At 32.7% G+C, this 23,892-nt stretch overlaps 1 protein-coding gene across 1 annotated transcript; it reads right to left on the bottom strand.

The window, feature by feature from the left end:
• Positions 1-20,372: 20,372 nt before the first annotated feature.
• Positions 20,373-21,828, bottom strand: LOC149209099 (casparian strip membrane protein 1-like). Its single transcript, XM_089394215.1, has 3 exons — positions 21,268-21,828; positions 21,036-21,159; positions 20,373-20,920 (listed from the first exon to the last, which is right to left on the bottom strand). The coding sequence occupies exons 1-3, from the start codon at positions 21,486-21,488 to the stop codon at positions 20,693-20,695; spliced, it is 573 nt and encodes a 190-aa protein (XP_089250341.1). The 5' UTR covers positions 21,489-21,828; the 3' UTR covers positions 20,373-20,692.
• Between the last annotated feature and the right edge of the window lie 2,064 nt (positions 21,829-23,892).

Raw genomic sequence — 23,892 nt, 5'->3', positions numbered from 1 at the left:
AAGTAATGTTTTGTGTCTTTTACTGGAGATGTAGTTACTATGTCAATAATAGTAAGGGTTTTTTGGTGATCTGTACTCAATTACAAATTTATTATGGCTCACCTTTATTCCTAGAAATGGAATTTCGCCTGCTTGTCACCTATTTTCTCTTGTAGTTTCATGTTCCCAATTTTGTGCTAATGGGGTTTCATTTTCTTATTTATCTAGTTTCATTTCACTACACGAGTGCTGTGTAAGTTTGCATGAGTTCAAGGTTATTTGTTTCCTTCAATAGGCTAGACAAAACATTTTCCTAGGCTGAAGTATATATATATATATATATATATATATATATATATATATATATATATATATATATATCCATCCAAAGTTATTGTGCTTTCCCCCATATGCCTAACAAGTTTTTTTTTCATTGACTTGTTTCATTGGGTTCTTGAAGCTTTCTCCTCAACATTCCAACACTCATGAAAATACTACCCTCTACAACCTACTATCTCTTACACAGGTAAAATGTTTCTTAAGTTTTTTCATTAGGTTATACGACTTCCTCAGTTATTTCACTTAGGCATTTCCCTCACCTAATAATATTCTTTGGTTTCCTTATAGGTATGTGAATCTATATGAATCCTGTATATATATCTCCCAAGTGGTAACCCCTAAAATCACTAATCATTGTTCATACTATAACAGGTCGGTTCCTTTCTTACTGAGTTGTCATATTCTTGATGCCTATTACGGGTGCGAGAGACTTCAATGCCTAGTCTATCTCAAGAGTTAGTGTTTAGTTTGGTGGTTAATGCAAACCCCCCATTAAATTATAGAATGTGCATGTATGTTCTTCAGAATGGATCAATGAGCTGGGCTCTCTTCCAGCTTGTGACACGCGATGTACTCTATCATTTATAATTTAGATCCCCACAGTTATGTAAATTTTTACTGAGTATATATTATGTACTTTGGATATAATACCCATGTACTGGGACTTTTATGGCTATTTAGTTATTGATTACGTGTTTTATTTTTTTCTCGCTACTGTTCACTGAAAAGGAAGTGACATATGACTATATATTAATTTTTAGTTTTTTCTATAGAAGAGGGACTATAAAGCTCTCTGCTATTCTTATGAAAAATTATGTTATTATACCGATCGTGTTGCTGCAACTTTCATTTGCTAATCTAGGTAATGAATATATATATCTGGTGGTTCCTGTGATCCTCTTTTGTTCTCGTTAATTTTAGCAGGATTTTTTTTTTCTTACATAAGTATTACATATGTTGTAGAATAAGAGAAAGAGTTTCATACCACTTTGTCTAATATTTATGATTCTGCCGCTCTAGATTTACTTCTAGTAATTCATGTATTAATCATAGTTATTTAAGTAACTCAATTGCAACGTGCTCTACGGTTCTTATGGTCTTAAGTTACATGTATTTCTGCATACTATTTATATCTCTATTAGATATTTCATCACACGAGATCATCTAGTTCGTCCTCACACACTTTCATGTCATTTTTATCTTTTTATTTTTTCAAATTTTTTCTCTAATTAAGAGAGCCACCGAATTTTCTCTATTAGTATGAAACTTTTTGTAGTTATATTAGTTACCAATTCCTTCCTAATGGGTTCGGTAATTTTGAATCTATGACTTACTATCCCACAACTATCTCGATATCAATTATTTTTTAATTTTCTTTGGTCATAAATTCTTCCCAACATTTAATTTAGTCCTAAGTTCTGTTTTCTATTTATATATGACTCATTCTATATTTACAGGCCAATCATTTTATGAACGTTTATTGGTGCTATGCTCCTATAATGTTGGATCCCTTTTCGTTATTTAATTAATTGAAAAAAATCATATTCATTCTTCTCCCAAGAGCTTATAAGTCTCTTCATTCTATTCTCGGTGTCAATGACTAATTTTTTTCTATGGACTCACAATTTTGAGTTAAATACTATATATTTTTACATAGTTTACCGGTTTAATTTTCCTTTCTTTTCATCACAACAACAATATAACTTCTCATTAATCGTAATCCTACAAACTACTCTACATAATTTGCACTGAATTTATATCAACCACCATAAATATATTTAACGAAGTATTCGCAGAAATCAACATACACAGACTGTTAAGCTAAATATTACTCTACAAAGAAATTCCAACACTCTTCAGAATTTTTTAGCATAATATTTACCAAAATAATCCTTCATGGATAGCTACATTAACGACTAACTCACTACCCTGTATAGGAGTTATACCATGCACCAGAATATCATTCACCAAAATATGAAACATATAACATATTTTTTTTAATAGAATTATCATATATCATTTCCTATACCAACCTCTAAAATACTCTACATGTAAATTAAAACATGCACTTGAATATTTATTGAGATATTCACAAAGATAAATATAAACAGATTTCCTAATGAGAATTGTTGTAGAAATTTCCCTTGATGAGCACATTATCCACCCACCAATGAACTCTACCTCCAGTTCCCCTCAAGCTAAGAATTCTTGCCAAAGTGATCAACTGCCCACTTTATCTCTCGAGTAGGTATTGTTATACATTTTCTTCCATAATCTATTTTTTCCTTCAACAGCGTTCCACTTTTATGGTTTTCGACTCCACTGGCCTAGGATTTTCCTTTAAATCCTGCTTTTCTCTTCTACGACGCTTTATTCTTATCCATGCTTATCATCTCTCCCCAGCTAAGTGATTTAATTGATTTTCTCTCCTATCAATTAAACTTTCTCTAGAGGTCCTTATCATGGAAGAGTTATCCCAATCTCTCCACTACTAAGATTTTTGTTTTTCCTTCTTTGGAAAGAATCTCTTACTCAAGTGTCTCATTCCCAAGTACTTTCAACCCTTTTATTTATTTATTAATAAATGTATTTATTACATAAGAAATTTAATGTACTTCATGGATTTTCCTCCATCCATTCTAACGTAAGTCAGTCTAAACAAATAAAATAAACATTACAGAAACATAGGGGTATTAGATCTTCCCCCTCTTTTTCTTTACACCGTCCTCAGTGTTTATTTCCTAGATACTTCCCTCAAGAGTAGTTGTTGGGATGGGGTCCCCTGGGTTAGTTTGGGGTTATGATAACCCAAATTTTGGTACAATTATGTAAATAATATAAAGTCTTTGCGATTTGTGGATGCAGAGTGTGTAAGTAAATAAGAGTCAAAGGGGATTAGCCCCTTGTTTTGGATAAGTTTTGAGTCAGTTTTGAGATTCACCCATGGTCTACGGACCATGGCATTGTATCAAAAAATCTATAAATAGTGAGTCTTAGTGAAAGGACATGTAGAAGTAAAGAGAGAGCGAAGATAGAGAATTGGATTGATTGAAGAGTCTAGGGTAGGAGATAGGGCAGGAAGGCTCTGCTTCCTATTCTTAGATAGGGAAATAAAGGCTGCACAACTGAGTGTGTGGACCCCTGCAGCTATGTGCACAAGGTAGTTTGAGTTTGTAAGAATTCCTGAGTACTTTTGCTATTTCTATTAATGTTATATGCTATTGATGAATGATTTGTTTCATAAGATATTGATTGCATGTTACACAATTCTATTGAATAAGCCTTAATAATGTATGCAATGTATGTTTAAATACTTTCACGAAGACTCTTGTGATTTCTCTTATGTTTACTAATGACTTAAGTAAATATGCGCAAACACTAATTTAGGACTTCTCTCTGATGCATGTAAGTAGGAAATTTGACTATTAAAGGTCTGCAAAGACTGATCGTAAACCTTCGCAAAGGTCTAAAGGTTGTTTTAACAGAGTTACAGTGGTGTGCCTTAAGAGTTTATCGATCTACGTGAAGGCAGATCTGAGGCACTAGAAGACATCACACTAGCCTTTGGATGCAGAAACTTGGTTCTTGCATCCCCCCATACTACTTCAAGTGCTACTATAACCTACGCCAAACAGGTTATTCTTGAAAGGGCCAGTAGTGTAGGTTTTTGTTGGTTGGTGTAGCTAACTCTGAACCTGGGTCAAGACCCCCTAAGCCAACAGTAGTGTTGGATAGTTCATATGCATCTCATCTTCTCGCTCTCATTTGGCCTCTTCGAAAGTAAAGTGCTTCGATTCCACTTTAACTTGAATAATGGCTTGATTCCAGAGCTAGATCTCTTTCCAGTCTAGGATACAAAGAGGTTTCTCCAAAAAGTCTCCTTCGGGTTCCACCTGTAGTAATTTTCAACCAATTATGTGAGAACCATAATGTACATATTTATTTAGCAAAGATACATGAAAAACATTGTGAACTTTAGAATGGCTAGGTAATTTTAATTGGTAAGCTACGTGTACAATTCTGTCTAGAATTTTGAATGGCCCACAAAATCATGGTGCCAATTTTGTATAGGTTCCCATCCTTAAGGTACTTTTTCTTGGTTTTATCCGTAAATAGTCATGATCTCCAATTTTGAACTCCCTGTGTGTCCTCTTTTTGTTGGCATAGATTTATTTTCTATCCCGTGTGGTTTTTATGCTTTCCTGAATCCTTCGTACTATTTTCTCCATTTCCTAAAAAGAATATGATATAAGTATTAATTTATTCTCTAGTTGACTCCAACTGAGAGATGTATGGCCTTTTTTTCCATACATGGATTTAAAAGGGCTAATTTTAATGGACACTTGATAGTTGTTATTATAAGAATTTTTTTTGAAATGAAAAAATTCTTCCCATCTAGTAGGTTTGTCCATGACGTACATCCTCAGCATGTCCTATAAAATATGGTTGGTTCTCTTATTTTGTCCATCAGTTTGAGGATGATAAGAAATGTTGAAATTTGACTGAGTTCCCATGCCCCCAAACAATGCCCTCAAAAATTTTGAAGTTAACTTGGCATCCCTATTAGACACTACCATCTTGGGTACTCCATGTAATCGAAACATTTCCCCCATAAAGATATTGGAAATTTGCACAGTACCATAAGTGGATTGTACAAGTATTAAATGTGTGGCTTTGGTTAAGGTATCTATCACTACCATAGAGTCATGTTTCCTTTTGGTACTTAGTAGTCCCATGATAAAATATAAGGAAATTATTTCCCACTTCCATTCAGGGATAGGTAGTGGATTCAACAACCCAGCAAGGTGTTGATATTCCACCTTCACTTGTTGACATTCTAGACATTTTCATGAATATTCGGCTACCTCCTTTTTCATACTTGGCCAAAATATGTTCTTTCTTAATGTTGTGATCATATTTTGGTACCCAGGATTTCTTGCGTACGGTTTCCTATGATACTCATCTAGTATCAGTTGTTTCAGGGCATTCTCATTGGGCACATACAAGCATTCTATATAAATGACCGAGTTTTCAGATTTTTCAGCATAACCGAGGATGTCGGTTTGCTACAATTTTTGATGAATTTCCATGTATTTAGGATCACTGGTTATCGAGTTTTTAATATTCTCCACAAAATTTATGCTAGCAATGCTTACATATATTCCCATTAAAGTATAGGCATGTATGCTCAACACATCTTCTATCTTGTTTTCTCTCCCTTTTATGTGTTTAAAGTCAAACTCAAATTCACTAAGAAACACCATCCACCTAACTTGTCTGGCATTGAGATCTGGTTGGATGAAAAGAAAATTTAAATTGATATGATCTATTACGAAAGTACATTTCTTCCCTAACATATAGTACCTCCACATATTTAAAGCATGTATTACAACAACTAGCTCTAAATCATATATAGCATAATTTATTTCATGTGTTTTCAACTTTTTAGATTCATCAACTACCATTGAATTTTCCTACATTAAAAACCCCCTAGTCCCTCCATATAGGCATCGGTGCAAACTATAAATCCTTTATTTGGGTCTGCAAGTTTTAGGATAGGAGCCACTATAAGTAAGTGTTTAAACTTATAAAAACTTTCTTGAGATTTGGTTGTCCATTCAAATTTTACTCCTTTCAGTTGCAAGGATGTAATAGGATGTGCCATTTTTGAGAGTCCGTCTCTATATCTTTTGTAATTCCTCGTGATTCCCATAAATGAATAGAAAGAAGACAAATCCTTTTGTATGAGCCAATTTACCATGGCCCTAACCTTCTGAGGATCAACCACTAGTCCTTCATTCGAAATGACATGGCCCAAATACTATATTTTATTTTTGTAAAACTCACATTTACTAAAGTTGGCATGTAACTCATGCTCTCTTACAGTTTGCAACACTAATTTTAGGTGTTATTTAGTTCTTATTCATTCTTAGAATACACCAAAATGTCATCGATAAATACCAACAAAAATTTATCCAAATACTTATTAAGTACATTGCTCATCAAGCACATAACGGTTATTGGGTCATTAGTAAGGCCAAATTGTAACACTACAAAATCGTAGTGACCATTTCTGGTGCTGGAAATTGTCTTATAAATATCTTTATTTTTTTATTCTTAATTTATGATTTCTCATCCATAAATAAAATTTTGAATAAATGGTTTCCCCTCTTACTTGATCAAACATATCAACAATGCGGGGAAATGGATATTTATTTTTAATGGTTAACTTGCTTAATTGTCGATAATCCATGCACATCCTAAATGTGCCATATTTCTTCTTGAAAAATAACATGAGAGTCCCCCATGATGATACAATGGGCCTAATAAAGCATTTGTCGAGCAGTTCTTGTAGCTGCATTTTTAGCTCCAATAATTTTGGTTGACTCATTCAGTAAGCGGCTCTAAACACTTGGGCTATATTGGGTACCAAATCAATGGAAAAGTCTATATCCATGAGAGGGGGTAAACCTAGGATTTTCTTTGGGAAAACCTCTTGAAACTTCTTAATAATTGGTAGGATGTCTAATTTTGATTCTTCTCCTTGTTTTTCACTTGCTTCCACATGAACCATAAATAATTGACACCCCTTCCATGCACTCTCTTTTTTTTGTAGGGCTGGTATTTGTGTGAATAATATGGGTTTTGGTATGCCTTGGATTCTTTGAGTCTGTCCCTTTTGATTCACACAACTCATTGTTTTTCTACACAGTTTATAATGGTCCCTTTTTTTTCCAACCAGCCCACGCCTATCAACATGTCATATCATCCTAGGGGAAGTATATTTAGGTTCATTATTGTAAAATATTGATTTAAATCAAGATGAAATTAAGTTTAATTGGCTGGTTACTCTTCTCTTGGTATCGGTTGCTAACTGTACCAACCAAGAAGTCTTATACCTTTCAGTATACATTTTTCTATCACCTATGGCCTAATGTAAATTAAACTAGCTCCTAGATCAATTAAAACAGAATCAGTTTGGCTTAAAATAGTAGCTTCAATCTCGATCATTGTTGATTGATGCTCTAGTTGTATATCCTCCAAGGATACACTTATTCTTGGAATATTTCTAGCTACATATTTCACTATGGTCGCTTTGCAAACAACTTGGATATTTTGGATAGATCTCGGATTATATAGGCAATTGCTCAAAAAATGAGGTTGATCACACCCCCAACACTTCAGTGATTCTTTTTATTTACCCCCACTAATATTTTTACTATTCATATCCATGGGTTTTGACCCAACTTGAGATTGTATCAACAGATTTATATTTCCCTTGCTGATTTTTTTTCTGTTGATGGTCCTTCCCAAAATTTTTAAGATAAGCATGTTTCTATCATTTTTCCCCAATTTCAGATTTGGCTTTATCCTTACTCTACTAAAATTTGGTTCCTTCACCATTATTCCTAAATTGTTGATAACACAACCTCTCCTTTCTTATTGCTTCATCCATTGTCTTAGGATTGTTGAACTCAATTCTTTCCTTGTATATAGTGGGTAAGAAGTTTACAAACCGTTGCACCTTGTATTTTTATTCTTTAATGTAGGGAACATACCATAGTAAATTGGTAAATTTTTCCATAAATTCATCCATGATTAACTGTCTCAGCCTTAACTCATACAAATTCTTTGTGCATGCATCATAATAACATTTATTTAGATAGTGCGACTTAAACTGCTTCCAGAAATCCTCCCAAGATATTGTATTTTCTTCCAACAGATGCACACTTTTACCTTCTTCCTAGTAGAGAGAAGCTTGGCCTTGTAGCTAATAAATGGCTAATCTAGCCCTCAAGTTACTCATATTCGTAAACTTGACAATATTTAGTCATATTAAGAAGCCATGCTTCTATATCCTCCTCTTTCTCCCCATCATAAGTAGGGGTCGTAATTCTCCTAAATTCCCCTTGTAGCTCTACTTGTTTTGTTCTCTTATGTGTTATTGAATATGTTCTATCATATTCCACCCAACTTTTAGATTTGTCTAATTATGTGCCCCTTTTATTTATTTTCAAAGCTTCACGTTCCACAGTTTTATGGGCAGACTTTTTAGTCAGCCCCCTGATCATCCTTTCATGCTCCTCACTAGCCTTTAACAAGCGTTCATTGATGCTTCTCGGATAGGCCAACTCTTGTTGGATATTCTAATAACATTCATAAATTGAGAAGTTGTTGAGGTGGCCCCGTTTCTCAATTCGTCATACAAGTCTTCACCCACGGTGATGGCTAGAGGGGGATCATCATCCATTATGTTGAGGTTGCGTCACTTGATTACCTTGTGTCTCAAACAAAATCAGTTATTAGTTCTACCTTACTTAGTTCAAATTTTCAAGTCTACATAGTTCTGTTTATTTCTATGGTGGTTCGTTAAGTCCCAAGTTGTGAACTTGGGCTGTGATACCATTTGTCCTGAGTCCACTCTTTAGCAGTATATATTTTTTTCCTTAATTTTTAAATAGATAATTACTAATAGTAGTTATAATTACTTGTTTCCTATGCAGTTTATATATCATATTCATCTCCTTGAACAGACATATATATAACTAGAGTGTACATTTAATTAGAACAATAATATCTTGTTTATCACTCTAGCACTTTCACTTGCCCTAACCTTTTTGTTATACTTTGAGGTGTGACTCTATATAGGTATCAAAGTCCCTTTCGACCTTGGTGTCATCTACCATGTTTTGTTTGGTGGTAAATAGGACCTAACCTTTCCATGGTGCATTCCATGTAATTACTTAATTTAGATTTCTTCCTAGTATGGTGAAAATATTACTAAACTGGGTGGCTATAGTGGTAGGGTTGGGTTATTCCTCACTCAATGTACCAAGAATTTACATGAGAATGTATAGCTATTTCTAAATCTTGAGTTTTCCAATGGAGAATTTTCTATTTATCGCACCACTCTTACATTTTCTTCTCTCCATTTCAGTAAATTTTGTTAAGGGTTTTTGATTATCTTTGATTACCCTGTTTCCAGAACCATTACCGGAATGTATCACTGCCAAATAGAGGATATTCTTGTGCTTTGTAATAAATTACAAATTTATTGTGACTCACCTTTGTCCCTAGAAATGGAATTTCACCCAATTGTTACATATTTCCTGTTGCAGTTTTGTGTTCCCAATTATTTGCTAATGGGGTTTTCTTTTCTTATTTATCTAGGACCATTTCATTGTGAGAGTACCATGTAAGTTTGCAAGAGTTGACATTTATATTTTCCTTCGATAGGTTGGACCAGACATTTTCTCAAGCTGAATGATATATATATATATATATATATATATATATATATATATATATATATATATATATATATATATATATATATAGATATATATATATATTTCCAAAGTTATTGTACTTTTCCCCCTATGCCTAACAAGTTTTTTTTTCATTGACTTGTTTCCTTGGCTTCCTGAAGTTTTCTCCTCAACGTTTCAGTGCTCACGATGGGACTACCCTCTACAACCTACTATATCTTACATAGGTAAAATGTTTCTTAAGGTTTTACATTAGGTTTATACTATTTTCTCAATATTTTCACTTAGGCATCACTGTCGCCTACAATATTCTTTGGTTTCCTTATAGGTATGTGCACTTATACAACTCCTCTACATATGTCTCACGAGTGGTAACCCCAAAAATCATTAATCGTCATATGTTGTAACAGGTTGATTATTTTCTTACTACATTGCCATATTCTCGTTGCATGTTACAGGTGTCAGAAACTTCGATGCCTGGTCTATCTCAAGAGTTAGTGTTTAATTCAGTGTTCCATGTAGACCCCCCCTAGCCTATAGAATGTGCATGTTTTTTGTTCTAGATGGATGAATGAGCTCGACCTTCTTATGACTTGGGACACACGATGTACTCTTTCATTTATAATTTAGACCCCCAGGGTTATGTAAATGTTTACTGAGTATACATTATGTACTTTTGATATAATACACACACACTAGGACAATTATGGTTATTTAATTATTGATTATGTGTTTGATTTTTGTTTCTCCTTATTGCTTATTGAAAAGGAAGTCACATATGACTATATATTAAGTTTCAATTTTTTATGTCGAAGAAGAACTAAAAATCTCTCTACTGTTTTTATGAAATTTTCTACTATTTTGTTGACCATATCATTGCAACATTCACTTTCTAGTCTCAGTAATGTAGATATATATCACATGGTGATTGTGATCCAAATTTTTTTGAGTTAAATTTAACTATGAACAAAATTTCTTAAATAAGTATTACATACGATTTCAAATAAGAGAAAGAGTTTCATACCACTTTGTCTAAAATTTATGATTCTGCCCTTCTAGATTTACTTCTAGTAATTCACGTTTTAATAATATTTATTTAAGTAACAACACTGCAACGTGCTCTATGGTTCTTATTGTCTTAAGTTACATTTATTTCCTCATATTCCTTCTATCTTTATCACAAACTTCAGCATAGAGGATCATCTAGTTCCTCCTCACATAGTTTCATATCATTTTTATTTTTTTGTTTTTGATTTTTGTCTCTCGTTAAGAATGCTACCCTATTTCCTCCATTAGAATGAGAATTTCTACATTTGCACTAGTTAACATTACCTTCCTAATGGATTCGTTAATTTAGACCCTATGACTTACTATCCCACAAATTTCTCTATATTAGTTTTTTTTTTTTTTTTGGTAATAAATTCGCACCAACATTTCCTTTAATCCTATGTTCTTTTTTTCTTTATATATATAATTCATTCTAGATTTATAGGTCAATCATTTTTAGTAATTTTATAGGTGCTAATAGTCCTGGAATGTTGGATTCCCTTTTGGTTGTTTAATTAATTGGAAAAATTCTTATTCATTCTTACCCCAATAGCTTATAAGTCTCTTCGTTTTGTTCTCGGTGTCACTAGTTAAGTATTTTTTTCTATGGACTCACATCACTGAGTTAAATACTATATAGTTTTACATAGTTTAACCTGTTTAATTTTCCTTTCTTTTCCTCACGAACACAATATAAGTTCTCATTAATGGTAATCCTACAAACTACTCTTTTTACTCTGCATTGAATTTATATCAACCAACAAAAATATCTTTAACAAAGTCTTCAAAAAAATCGGCATACATATATTGTTAAGCTAAATAATACTATGGATAGAAATTCGAACACTCTTCAGAATTGGTTAGCATAATATTCACCAAAATTATCCTTCATGGATATCTATGCACCAGAAAATCATTCACTAGAATATGAAATATTTAACATTTTCTTTGTTTTTTTACAGAATTAGCATATATCATTTTGTATAACAATCTTTAAAATACTCCACATATAAATTATAAGATGCACCATAATATTTATCGAGATATTCATAAAGGTAAATATGCATAGATTTCCTAATGAGAATTGCTACAGACATTTCACTTGATGAGCACACTATCCAACCAACCATGAACTGTACCTCCAATTCCCCCTAAGATGAGAATGCTTGCCAAAGAGATCAACCACCCCCTTGATCTCTTGAGTAGGTATTTTTATACCTCTTTTCCATAATCAATTTTTTCCTTTGGCGATGTACCGCTTTTGTGGTTTTCAACTCCACTAGCCTAGGCTTTTCCTTTAAAGCCCTCTTTTCCCTCCCACAGTGCTTTATTCTTATAAATGCATAGTATATTTCCCTAGCTAAGCAATTTAATGTATTTTCTCTCCTATCCATTAAATCATATCTAGAAGTCCTTATCATGGAAGAGTTATACCAATCTCATTAACTACTCATATTTTTATTTTCTTTCTTTGGAAGGAATCTCTTACTCAAGTGTCTCATTCACAAGTGCTTTCATACCTTTTTTTATTTATTAATAAAATTATTTATTACATAATCATTTGGATGTACTTCATGGCTTTTCCACCATCCATTCTAACATAACTTAGCCTAAACAATGAAAACAAATATTACAGAAATGAAGGGGTATTACAATATTTAGGGTCTCCTTTATGTTTCTTCTTCTTTAAGCATTCACACATATGATTTTTACATGTTCTTTCGTGCAATTTTTCTAACATCAACCGAACAAAAAATATTGGATAGTTTTGAAAAATTAGTGATTTCAGATCATGTTTTGTAGCAGAGTAGTATTCTTGCTGATGTGAATTGCATCTATGAAAGAGAATAGCAAACAAGGAAATGATGAAGAAAGAGAAGGTACATGACAATGCTTCCACAAACGAAGGAGAATATCCACCTCCATCTTAAGTGAATTTTCTTCTTCTTCATCTTCTTCCCATCATTTGAATCATCATCCCCACATAATTCAATCAAAGAATGCTAAATTGAGTAGATTTCCATAAGAAGTAGAAGAGGAGAAGCATATATTCAATCTTGAATTACAATACATAGAAGAGGCATTGGAAAAGTTGAATTTCAATGAAGGCTTAGTGAATCCATCATCGCCCACTCTAGAGTCGACGACTAAGGTAAAGAGTTTCAGTCATTCTTTAGTTTCACGTTCTCATTATGATGATGATTTTGATGCATTTGAGAGACACTCCAAAGTTTCAAAAGAAATGGAGTATGAAACAATACAAGCCAAGGCTAGATCACACCATTGTAGCAATCGTGGTTATAGGTGATCTCGAGAGGGAGGTGAATATTTCAAAGGAAGAGCCAAGAAAAACTCTCCTCACCAAACTTGGGCCATAGATAGTCGTTTGAGGAAGGTTATGTCAAATTGGAAGGAATCACGACATAAGGATACATCTCCACATCATGGGAGAAAGACGGTCAAGAAATTTTGGAGGAAAAAAACCATTGCAACCATTGCAACAATGGTGGACACCAGAGAGCCACATGTTAGAGGCTCCATCCATGGGTACATACAAAGAAGGATAGGAAGCATGTGAGATCATCTGTGAAGGAATCGAGCAAAGAAGAAATTCAACAAGGAAGCCAACTATAGGGATAAATCCCATTAGACTAGTTAGCTAAGAGATGAGTAGCAATTTTAAGTAGGTGAATATGGACACCATTGTAAATCACATGTTGTGAGAATGTTTGTAAAAGTGATCAATGTATAACATCACTTGTATATGAAACATAGTGATATTTCATCCTTTAGTTGGATAGAAAAGGGTATAACTTCTATTTTAAAACTTGACCATGAGTGTTCTATAACCTCTTTTCAAGTATGGTATTATTCCAAATCCTACAAGTTGGACATGTATTGGTAGCTATGCATTTGCATAACAATACAGGTGATGGTTTCACCAATTCTAGATCCAGAGTACAAAGGTGAAGGAGAAGAAAGTGTGGCCTTTTAGAGACATTTGTTATGTAGATCAGATTGCAAATCATGTTTACACTTTTGGAGGACTAAAATTCCTTCCATGAGGAAGAATGATCCTAGTGGATCCATGATGGTCCATAAATTAGAGTCCTTGGATTACATTGAAACTAGAACCCGATTGAATAGCTTATTGTTTTGAATACAATGACACAAACACCACCGCAATCTGACTCCATATCAAAGAGATATGCTTAGTCAAAGTTTTGGTCAGAATAAGAAAAAAGTCGATAGTCAAAGGTGACATGGTAGCCTCTAGAATAGACACATTGCACATCTAAAGATGATGTAGCAGGTACAATTGGTGCTCATTAGGTGCCATAATGGTAGGCTAATTGGGCAATGAGGTGGCAGGTTGGCTTGGCAGTTTTGGACCAATGGGAGCATGCGGCGTGGTCCAATCACATGGCACCTCAAATTAGTCCAAGTGGACTTGGAATATGTTCACACCATCCATTTCACTTTGGAAAACATGGCACATCAGTCGAATATTATGGTTTGGTTGATATATTAATATACCATATATAATAATGTTGGTTGGGTTGGCATATATATATATATATATATATATATATATAGATATATAGATATATAGATAACTTTGTTTATTTTTTGTTACAATGACCACCAGATCGTGTGTCATCCGATTTGATCCAAAGAAACCCACATATTAACATTTCCAAACAACTCCACCAACCAACTATGCCAAAAATTTCATTGGTAAATTCCCTAACATAAACTTTTCATTTCGTCAAAGCAATGGGAGGGCTATGAGCAAGCAGAGGTGCAATAGTGACAATTCAGAACCCTGTGCACATGATGAAACAAGGACAAGGGTGTAACCATGTTAGTGTGAATATTGAGATAGGTATATTCTAGGGGAATATTATCTAAACTATGATGTAGAAGATTTTTTTTATGTTTTGAGGAATATAAAAGATTCCTTGGGGATCCAATAATGACAACAACAGAATATAATAAATTTTATACCGATTTTAACCAAAATTTTACAAGGATTATAATGGTGCAATCTATTTTTTTATTTCAAGAGTGGATCTCAAGGGTCATGGAAAAAACCCACATTCTTCATTAATTTTTGGGTATGAAGTTTTAAACAACAATATTCCTTTGAGAAGTAGGTCATGTTTACAGTTAAAAGTCTCAAGAGGACACGACATATCTGCGAGTGTTGTGATTGTTGTGATTTGAGCAATCGAATTTCAAGTCACTCCCAAGATTGGAGGTATAATGTTGTATTTTTCCATTTACTTGCCTTTCCATTTTATGAGATGAATGAAGTGATCTCCCCACTGCTGAAGTAGGATCTGGAGATGTATTTAACATTGGATGAATTCCGTTATCAAACATTGTGTGCATTGTCTTTATGGTCTCCTTTATGTTGCTTTTTTTTTAAAGTATTTTCACATATAATTTTTACATGCTCTTTAATGCAATTCTGCTAACACCAACTAAAGAAAATCTCTTGGATAATGCCGGAAAATCAACAATTCTGGATGACATGGATGAGTCTCAAGTTATATGCATGGAGGATATGTGGATTGCACATAGGATTAAATGTAAGGGCAAGGAATGCATTTGGGGTAGTGGTTTAATGAATTCTTCCAAGTCATGTGATTAGCATGATTAGTAGCATGCGGAACACTTTAAGAGTTGTGAACCACCGGGTTGAGTGGTTGAGTCTCATTTGACATCCATCATCTTTTGTTTTAAGTAAAGAAAAATAGAAAATGATGCACCGACTTATTCCTTAATGTTATTTCTTTTGCCATATCTGAATGATAATTACACTTCAAGTTGTTACCATATAGTTGTTAAAAATTAATTGTAGTAATTAGCCCAAAATTTTTATATAGCAAGTTTTAAAGTATTGATTTAAATGAATAAAATACTGTATAATCTTCCAATTATTCTGATTTTTGTTTGACCTTCTCTTTTCAATTTATATAAATTTATAAATTTCCATATTATATATTTTAATTTTTATAAACGTCCTAAATTTTCTTTCTCATATATGTGTGTGTGGGGCCTAAGGAGATTTCACAATGGCATTTCATTACTTTCTTTCCTTCTTCAACAATGATTTTATTAGTCCTTGCCAAGGTAGGACTACAATTGATTTTCATGTTGATCATTATTAGTTTAGTGTTTCCCAATGCAACTTATAATGTTTAGCTTTCAAAAATAAATATTTAATTTTCAATATTATTAAGCAAGCCTAATTCGATTTTAACTCTAATCCAAAGTCAAGATGGATCTAGGAATAATACCATGGGTCATGGGTTCTCAACACCATGAGTCGTTTTTATTTTTATTTTTATTTTTATTTCGTTTTTATAAGGTAATTTTCATTTTTATTTACATTACATTAATGTTTTTATTATTTTTAATTTTATTTTAATTTTAATTTTTATGTAATTTGACTTTGTCAAAATGTTAAATATTACATTACAACATCTCTATCATATTGGGCCATATTTTGAAGGCGTTATTGTAGTGTCTGCACAATATAATGTCATGCACATAATTTGCTAACATATTTTATGCCATAATTTATAGATGTCTTTGTAATATTTATACATTATTTTTAGATATTTGTGTATTGATTTTTTGTTCTTAATCTTTATAAAAAAACCATATAAAAATAAAATCCTTGAAAATAGCTCATACTGAGGTAAATAATATATTTTCCATCAACTACTTCCACCATAATTTAAACAAGTCTTTGCATAAAAAATGGTAGGAATAAAATGTCCATTATTTATGTTTCCATAAGTACTTTTGTGAGTAAAACTATAAATGCGTAGACTTACTAGTGGTTACTACCCATCTATATTTAAGCAACTCCTTGTGCCTAAAAAATAAATTAATTTATCCATTTCACATCTCAATTTAATACTTTTGGAGAAAACAATACTATAGGATTTGATTAAATGTGTAGAATTACTAGTGGTTACTACCTGCCTAAATTTAAGCAACTCCTAGTGCCTAAAAATGAAATTAATTTATCCATTTCACATCTTAGTTTATTAGTTTTTGAGAAAACAATACTATAGGATTTGATTTGCATACTCACCACTACTAATTTAGCATTGGACAAATAATTTTATAATATTTTATGCATTTTTTCTTATGACATCATTTATAACTTGAGTGGTAATAACTAAGCTACCAGGAGCACCTTCTAATTTGTAGTTTTCTTAGATTCCCTCTATAATCTAATATGGACTTGCCTAGATCCATCTTAACTCTAGATCTACCAAGGGCCAACAGGCATCAAAGAACTTGAGCAGGCATTTTTGAAAGTTTTAGAAGCAATATCAGGGTCAAGCAAGGTTTCCCATTGTCTCCTACCGTTTTTGGTTTATATATCAGAAATCTTGAGGACTCGTTAAATTCAGAAGGGGTTGAAGGAATCCATTTGGGCAAGTTTGTTGTAAGGCTTATTTTGTATGTATATGATCTTATTTTGATTGCTAAATTTTTACTTGGTTTGCAAGAGCACTTACTATCCCTTGCGCATTTTTGTAGAAGGGTGGGGATGCAAGTCAATATTAGCAAAAATATAGTAATGGTTTTCTCTAAAAAAATAAAACATAACCAGCATAAGTTATAATTTGAAGGCAACATTTTGAAAGAAGTTGTAGATTACAAATACCTCATAATTGACTTCAACAAAAATCTAAGTTGGGATGGTTGTAGAAAGAAAAGAACTTTGTGGGGTTGGAAAGCAGCTTATGCTTTTTGAAATAGGTGTAGAGAGGCAAAGTTATGTAACTCAAAAACCACTTCAACTCTTTGTGGGCTTCTAGTGATTTAGGTGATTCTCTATGGTTGTGAACAAGTCTGACATGTAGATCTGACATGTAGTGGAAACAAACTAAGAAAATTCAGAGTTTGATTACAAACAAATTCAAAATTAAAAGTGTGGTTCCTTATGTTATATTGTTAAGTGAAATAGGGGTTTCTCCTATTGAAGCAATTAGTATGGTGTGAGTCATAAAGTATTTAAAAAAATTGAGCAAATCGAAGAGGACATATGGCCTAAGGTTGTATTTAATGACATATTGTGCAAAAGAAAGAAGAGTTGGATGGAGCAAAATAAAAAATGGTTTAGAAAATGGGGTATTTGCTTGAACATGTGTCCCATAAATAGTAAAGAGATAAAATATTTTGTTAAGGATAAATTCTACAAGCTTACTTGGGATGAGCAAGGGCAAAAGAAAAAATAGTATATTGAAGTGTTTAATCCCACTCATAATCATCAACCAAAAGCATACATAGAGGCCAATATTTATTGGAGAGTCAAACTTCTTATTACTTAGTTAAGGACTAATTCGCATCAACTTTGTTGTGAAACAGGGTGCCAAAATAAGTGTGGGAAGAAAAAGTATGTATTTTTTGTTCTTCTGGAAAAGTGAAACATAAAAACATTTCATTTTATAATATGAGACATTCAAATACAATAGAGAAAGCTATGCAAATATTCTGGGAGCTAGCTCTTGGGATAATCTATTTAGCGAGGTGTTTCCTGAGAAGATGGGAGTTTGTTGAGAAGATGAGAGCGTTTAATTTGAGGTTTCACAGGAAAAGTGTTGAATACATCAACAAGATGAAGAAGCAATATGTCCCATTGGCTATCTTTAGCTTCTTGGAGGTTAAAATAATTTTCTTTATTTTTTTCTATATTTTAATGTGATATGTATATGGTGATTAATAAAAACAAAATTACAATATAAAATTATTTATTTCTGATGTTATCTAACTCTACACAACTATTATAGAGTGTCTATTTAGGCAAATAAATGTTATCACATAACTTCAAATAATACCGTATTAAATAACAATAATTTAAAAAGTAGTTGTATTTAAAAAAAATATATATATATAACATGGAGGGTAAATATCATATTAAATAACAATAATCTAAAGAGTAGTTCTATTTTAAGAAAACTATATATATAATATGGAGGGTAAAATTAAATTTATATTTTTAAACTAAATTTTTAAAAGAATTTAAAGTTTTATTGTTTCACTAACTATAATAATAATAATAAATTACATTAAAATAAAAAATAATCTTTAAAGGAGGAGATAGTGCCAAGGTGTTTTGTTTGTAAATGTTGTGGGCAAATGTGTGTTTCATACTAAGTGTTGGTGTGACATATACCCTGTGATGTCTATACTAAGTGTTGGTGTGGCATAGACCGGGTGTGACGTCCATACTAAGTGTTGGTTTGCCATAGGCCTCCTGTGATGTCCATAGTGTGGCATAGACATCATGTGATCTCTAATGATTTTGATGGCTTAGATGCTTTTGGACCATATATCATAAGAGTCATCTCAAAACTCACTTTATCTAGCAAACAAAACAAATTTCTTTAAAAACCATTCAAATCAATTTTAATGCAAATTTAAATTTCTGAAAAAAAATTAAAAGAAAGAAATATTGTTAAATTAACCCTATGTAAATAATAATAATGCATTTTTAATTTGATTATGGCTGGGTTCATTTAAATAATTAAAATAATATTTGAGTTCCACCCTAATAAATAAATAAAAATACATTAAATTAAAAAATGATTGTTTATATGAAAGTGGAGATGTACAGTGATATGAAGTGGAAAAAGAGTATATATATATTGATTATTTAAAACATGTGATATTTCTGACTATTTGAAAAATTTAAATTGGAAATATAACTACCCTAATTTCTACCAAATTTGACAAATTATAAAGCATTTATTTCTTAAAAATGCAAATTTTCATGCTCAAATTTTCCGAATGACATTTAGCTACTTACGAGAAAGACAATATCACATGGTATCTTTTACCATGCAGAGCACTTAACTGAAATACAATACTGTACTGAATGGAATATGCTGAACTAGATAATAATACTCGGCCATGCGGATCACTCCTTCACAGAATATGTTAATGACTGATAAGAGTCCATAAGGAAGAGTACTGTATCATGCGTATGGTGTTTAGAATACACTTTACAAGGGCATGTAAAAATTAAGCATTTGTTAAACTCAGTACTTGTATTAAGTCTTATATTATATGGCATTACAAAAGAGAATCTGACCAAGGATGCATTTAATAGGAGGTGCATTGCTTCGATTATTTGTCGAGGGGAATTCAATCTCCTCGTTCTCCAATGAGTGGCAATATTCTTCTGGATAATAATTTTTTTTGAGTGGGATGTGGGCATGTAGAAAATAATCATTGGTTAAACTCAATACTTGTATGAAGTCTTATATTATATGGCATTACAAAAGAGAATCTGTTCAACGATGCATTTAATAGGAGGTGCATTGCTTCGATTATTTGTCAAGGGGAATTCAATCTCCTCGTTCTCTAATGAGTGGCAGTATTCTTCTAGAGAGCAACTATTTTCTTTTTCATTTTTGGAGTGGGATGTTTTTAATCTTGTAAAATTTTGATTTAGAAGTGTTTTGATTAGAAGGTAAAAAGCATTCAACAACTTAAAAAATAATCAGAAAGATTCAACCACAAAAAAATCAGAGTACCAAAATTTTATAATTTTATAATTATAACCTAAAAAAATCTATATTTTCCGAGCAAAATTATACCCTTCCAAAGTACTCTATTCAATCTAATAAGCGTTTGAAATCTATGGTAGAACATCCGTAAGGGAGTAAGATATATCCTTCTCTGAGACTTGTAAACAAAAGCCAATCAATTATCTGCATTACCAATCACATTCCTTATCTTACTACTAAAAATATTTACAATGCGAACTTTACACAATACATAGATGTCTTTCATCCTCAGGATCGAAAGCAGTAATGGATACGCTATACTGCAGAAATATGAGATGACTGAGGAACCGAAATATCGAAAGCACTAATGGCTACCCTATACTGCAGAAAGATGAGATGACAGAACCCAAATATCAAACCAAACATAAAAGAAAAAGATGGACACATTACCCTGGAGTCACATAAATACCACAGAGCCACAAACATAATCAGTAACGGTATAATATAACTTTTGCCCTAAAACTCTGCTCGACGCCTGTGGAGAGTTGAAGCCGATAAGAAAACCAGAAGAATTAGGAAGACAACTGCGGCGAAAGAGGCACCAAGAGCGCCGGTGGCTTGGATACAGAATGAATTGAACTGTTGACAAATGGAAAACCAGTTGGTTTTGGTGTTTCCTCTGCGAGCCACATACATTATTGCCGTTGCTGCTGCTGCTCCAGATGTACACACAGCCACCATCACCTGCAATTACAATATATATTATCTTGATTCTTCTCTTGTATTTTTCAGGGACCAAATCCACATTTTACACTTATATCAAAAAACATGTGAGCAGTATGAATTAATGCATACTAACCGTATCGAAGAAGATGAGTAAGACCCTAAAGGCTGCCGCACGGGGTCTCACTATGTCGAAGATGGAGAAGGGCAGCGATAAAAGTAGGTATAGACCCACAGTGGCATTGGCAATCACGAAGTATCTAAATCCATAATTAACAGTAGATCTCCACAATTATTTCAGAGATACAGTTTGATTGAGATTTTCACTAACTATTTAAAAAAAGTTGGAAGAGTAGCGTTATACGTACATGAAGGCAGATAGGTTGTAGAATCTAGCATTGAATTGGAAGAATTGGGTGAAAAACCGCAGAGTTTCATTATTTGTGCCCATGGCAATAGCTGCAGAAAGGGTGGCTCCAATGGCAAGCAATCTCAGAAGAAAATCAAGAATTGCCAACCCTCTTCTTTTACGTCCTACTGGAGGGGGGAGTGGTAGCTTAGCCTCAGCGCTCCCTGACTCTTCCTTCATCTTTAGGCCTGAGATTGAACTTAAAAATAGAACAGATCTGTAAGTGAACCTTACAGTGAGGCCAAAGTGGCAATACGCTGAGTGAAGGAGAGTGGAGAATGAGGAATTCTGAGGACTTGGGTACGAATTCTGTCTAAAGTGGCTTTGAATTTATAGAGAAAATCTAACAAGAGTGGACAAATGTTTACATTAAACATCCAATAACTATTGTATGGAATTAGGTTATAATCTGGGGCCATAGACAGGTATTAGGGGGACCTGCTTCCACAAAACCTAATTCCAAACGAATATTCATCATTCCGCCAAACCTGTCCAAACCCAATTCATCATTTCCCTCAACATGCGATTGAGAGCAGTTGGCGAATGGGTACAGGTACGCAGAGCTGTTCTTTCTTCTCTAAAATTTCAATAAACGAACATCTCTTTCGTCTACTCTGCCTGTTTTTATCCAGCTTTAGATGCGATAATCGAAAACACTTGCTCTTTAATCCAGTTCGGGTTTGTTACGTGGACGGTTGCTTGATTACAAACGTCATAGTCAAACGTTACATGCTTGTCTTCATATTATCAATTATAAAGCTTGCTAGTTGACATGGACAAAGCCTGATGGGTTAGAATTTGGTGGTACGATAAGTCTATCCGTGGCGCCTTACGTTCTCTTGGTGTCTTGGATTGTTAAAACTGAATAACAAGGTTAGACATTTTTTTAATTTAGTTATTTAATTCATAATATTAGCCTGCTGGTTGACGTGGACAAAGCCTGGTGGGTTAGAATTTGGCGGGTTAGAATTTAGCGGTAGGATAGGCCTATCCATGGCCCCTTTATGTTCTTTTGGTCTCTTGGATTGTTAAAATAGTATGACAGGATTAGACGTTTTTAATGTAGTTATTCAATTCAAAATACCATGCTGAAACGTAAGATGATTCAATGTTGTTAAACGAATGTTAAATCAGCTGTAGTAGTATATAATAAGGCTTCTGGTCGGTAATAAGTTTAACGTAGATGGTTCGATACATTTAAGTAACTCAATAGTGTTTATGCATATTTATATTAACATAAATTCATTATATATATATATATATATATATATATTTTCCAATTATGCTACTACATACGAAAGATTTATTAAATATTAATTAAAAAAAATTGAAAAAACATGTTAAAATGATTATATAAATAATCATTATTAAGATATCAAATTATTATTATTATTTTTAAATGATATAGATTAGATTATTCATACATTTCTTTAGTAATGAGTTGTAAAATATATTGTAATAATGGTGCATTTTTAGAAACTTTATTGTTAAATAAGTGTCTCAAGGTAGTTTAGTGGCTCTCATTCAAGTGGAAATTTTGTTTTAAGAAAATTGCAAATTGATATATGAAGTAGCAAAATTAATTACCTATGAAGGGGCACCAACATGCATTAATTGCCTAGTAAGTACTAGTAAGTTTACACATTTACATTTTTACTCTTACTTAGTGTTGAAGAACCCATAAATAATAAATAATGGTGTGTAGTAACTCTCGTTATGCAAGTACTTGCTTAAATTATGGTGGGTATTAACTAATTGAGTATGAGTTATTTTTAAGGATTTTAATTTTGGGTGGTTTGAAGCTTAACAATAAAAATTCACTATAGAAAGATCCAAAATGAGTGCATAAATATTATAAATGCATCTAGAAATTATGGAAAAAAAATATCCACATGGCCCAATGGTTGCAATAAGACCTTCATGTTAAGGTCCAGTCAAGTGTTTGAAAACTAAATTTTTAAATAATATTGAAAATTAAATATTTTTTATTCAAAATTAAACATTATAAATTGCATTTGTCAATGCTAAACTAATATTGGTCAACACGAAAACCAATTGTTAGGTTCTTAAATTGGGAGGGACTCGAAAGATAAATAAATGTGAAATATATAATTATAATAAAACACAACCATATATACTAATGAAAATGTTACACATGAGAATGTACTAACATTGAAAAGCAATACATTTCCCTTTCCTATGCAAATTAAAATCTCATTAAGGTCTTCTCTATAGAAAAGCGAAGGGGTCCAAATCATTAAGGATATCTATGAACACATTCAAGGTGCACATGAAATGTATATGCCCCCAATTCATAACCATGAGCTTCAAGTTTCATTTCGATTATGTCATAGTGTGGTTGACGAAGCATGGCTTGTTTCCAAATATTTTTTAGCCCCAAGGGTTAGCTCAAGTAGATTGATATCCCATGTCAAAGCCATATTGACCTAGAAGGTCACATGGTTAAATCCACTTCAATTCCTTGGGGTTAAACACATATCGTGTTCATTGAAAACATTTAGCAAAATTTAACCTTATTCCATTCAAAGAATCTTAGAAAATTCTTAAAGGGTTTTTGTAAGGA

Source organism: Pinus tabuliformis, chromosome 1_2 (genome assembly GCF_031772625.1).
Source record: "Pinus tabuliformis cultivar Carrire ecotype Pingquan chromosome 1_2, CPIR1, whole genome shotgun sequence".
Lineage (NCBI taxonomy): Eukaryota > Viridiplantae > Streptophyta > Pinopsida > Pinales > Pinaceae > Pinus > Pinus tabuliformis.
This window is presented reverse-complemented; position numbering and strand designations above follow the sequence as displayed.

What these genes read in the sequence shown, in the direction of transcription:
- LOC149209099 (XM_089394215.1), bottom strand. Translation starts at nt 21,488, where the DNA reads ATGAAGGAAGAGTCAGGGAGCGCTGAGGCTAAGCTACCACTCCCCCCT. An exon ending in TACAACCTATCTGCCTTCAT is followed by an intron (nt 21,160 to 21,267) that starts GTACGTATAACG and finishes TTATGGATTTAG; the next exon opens with ATACTTCGTGATTGCCAATG. An exon ending in TACTCATCTTCTTCGATACG is followed by an intron (nt 20,921 to 21,035) that starts GTTAGTATGCAT and finishes TTGTAATTGCAG; the next exon opens with GTGATGGTGGCTGTGTGTAC.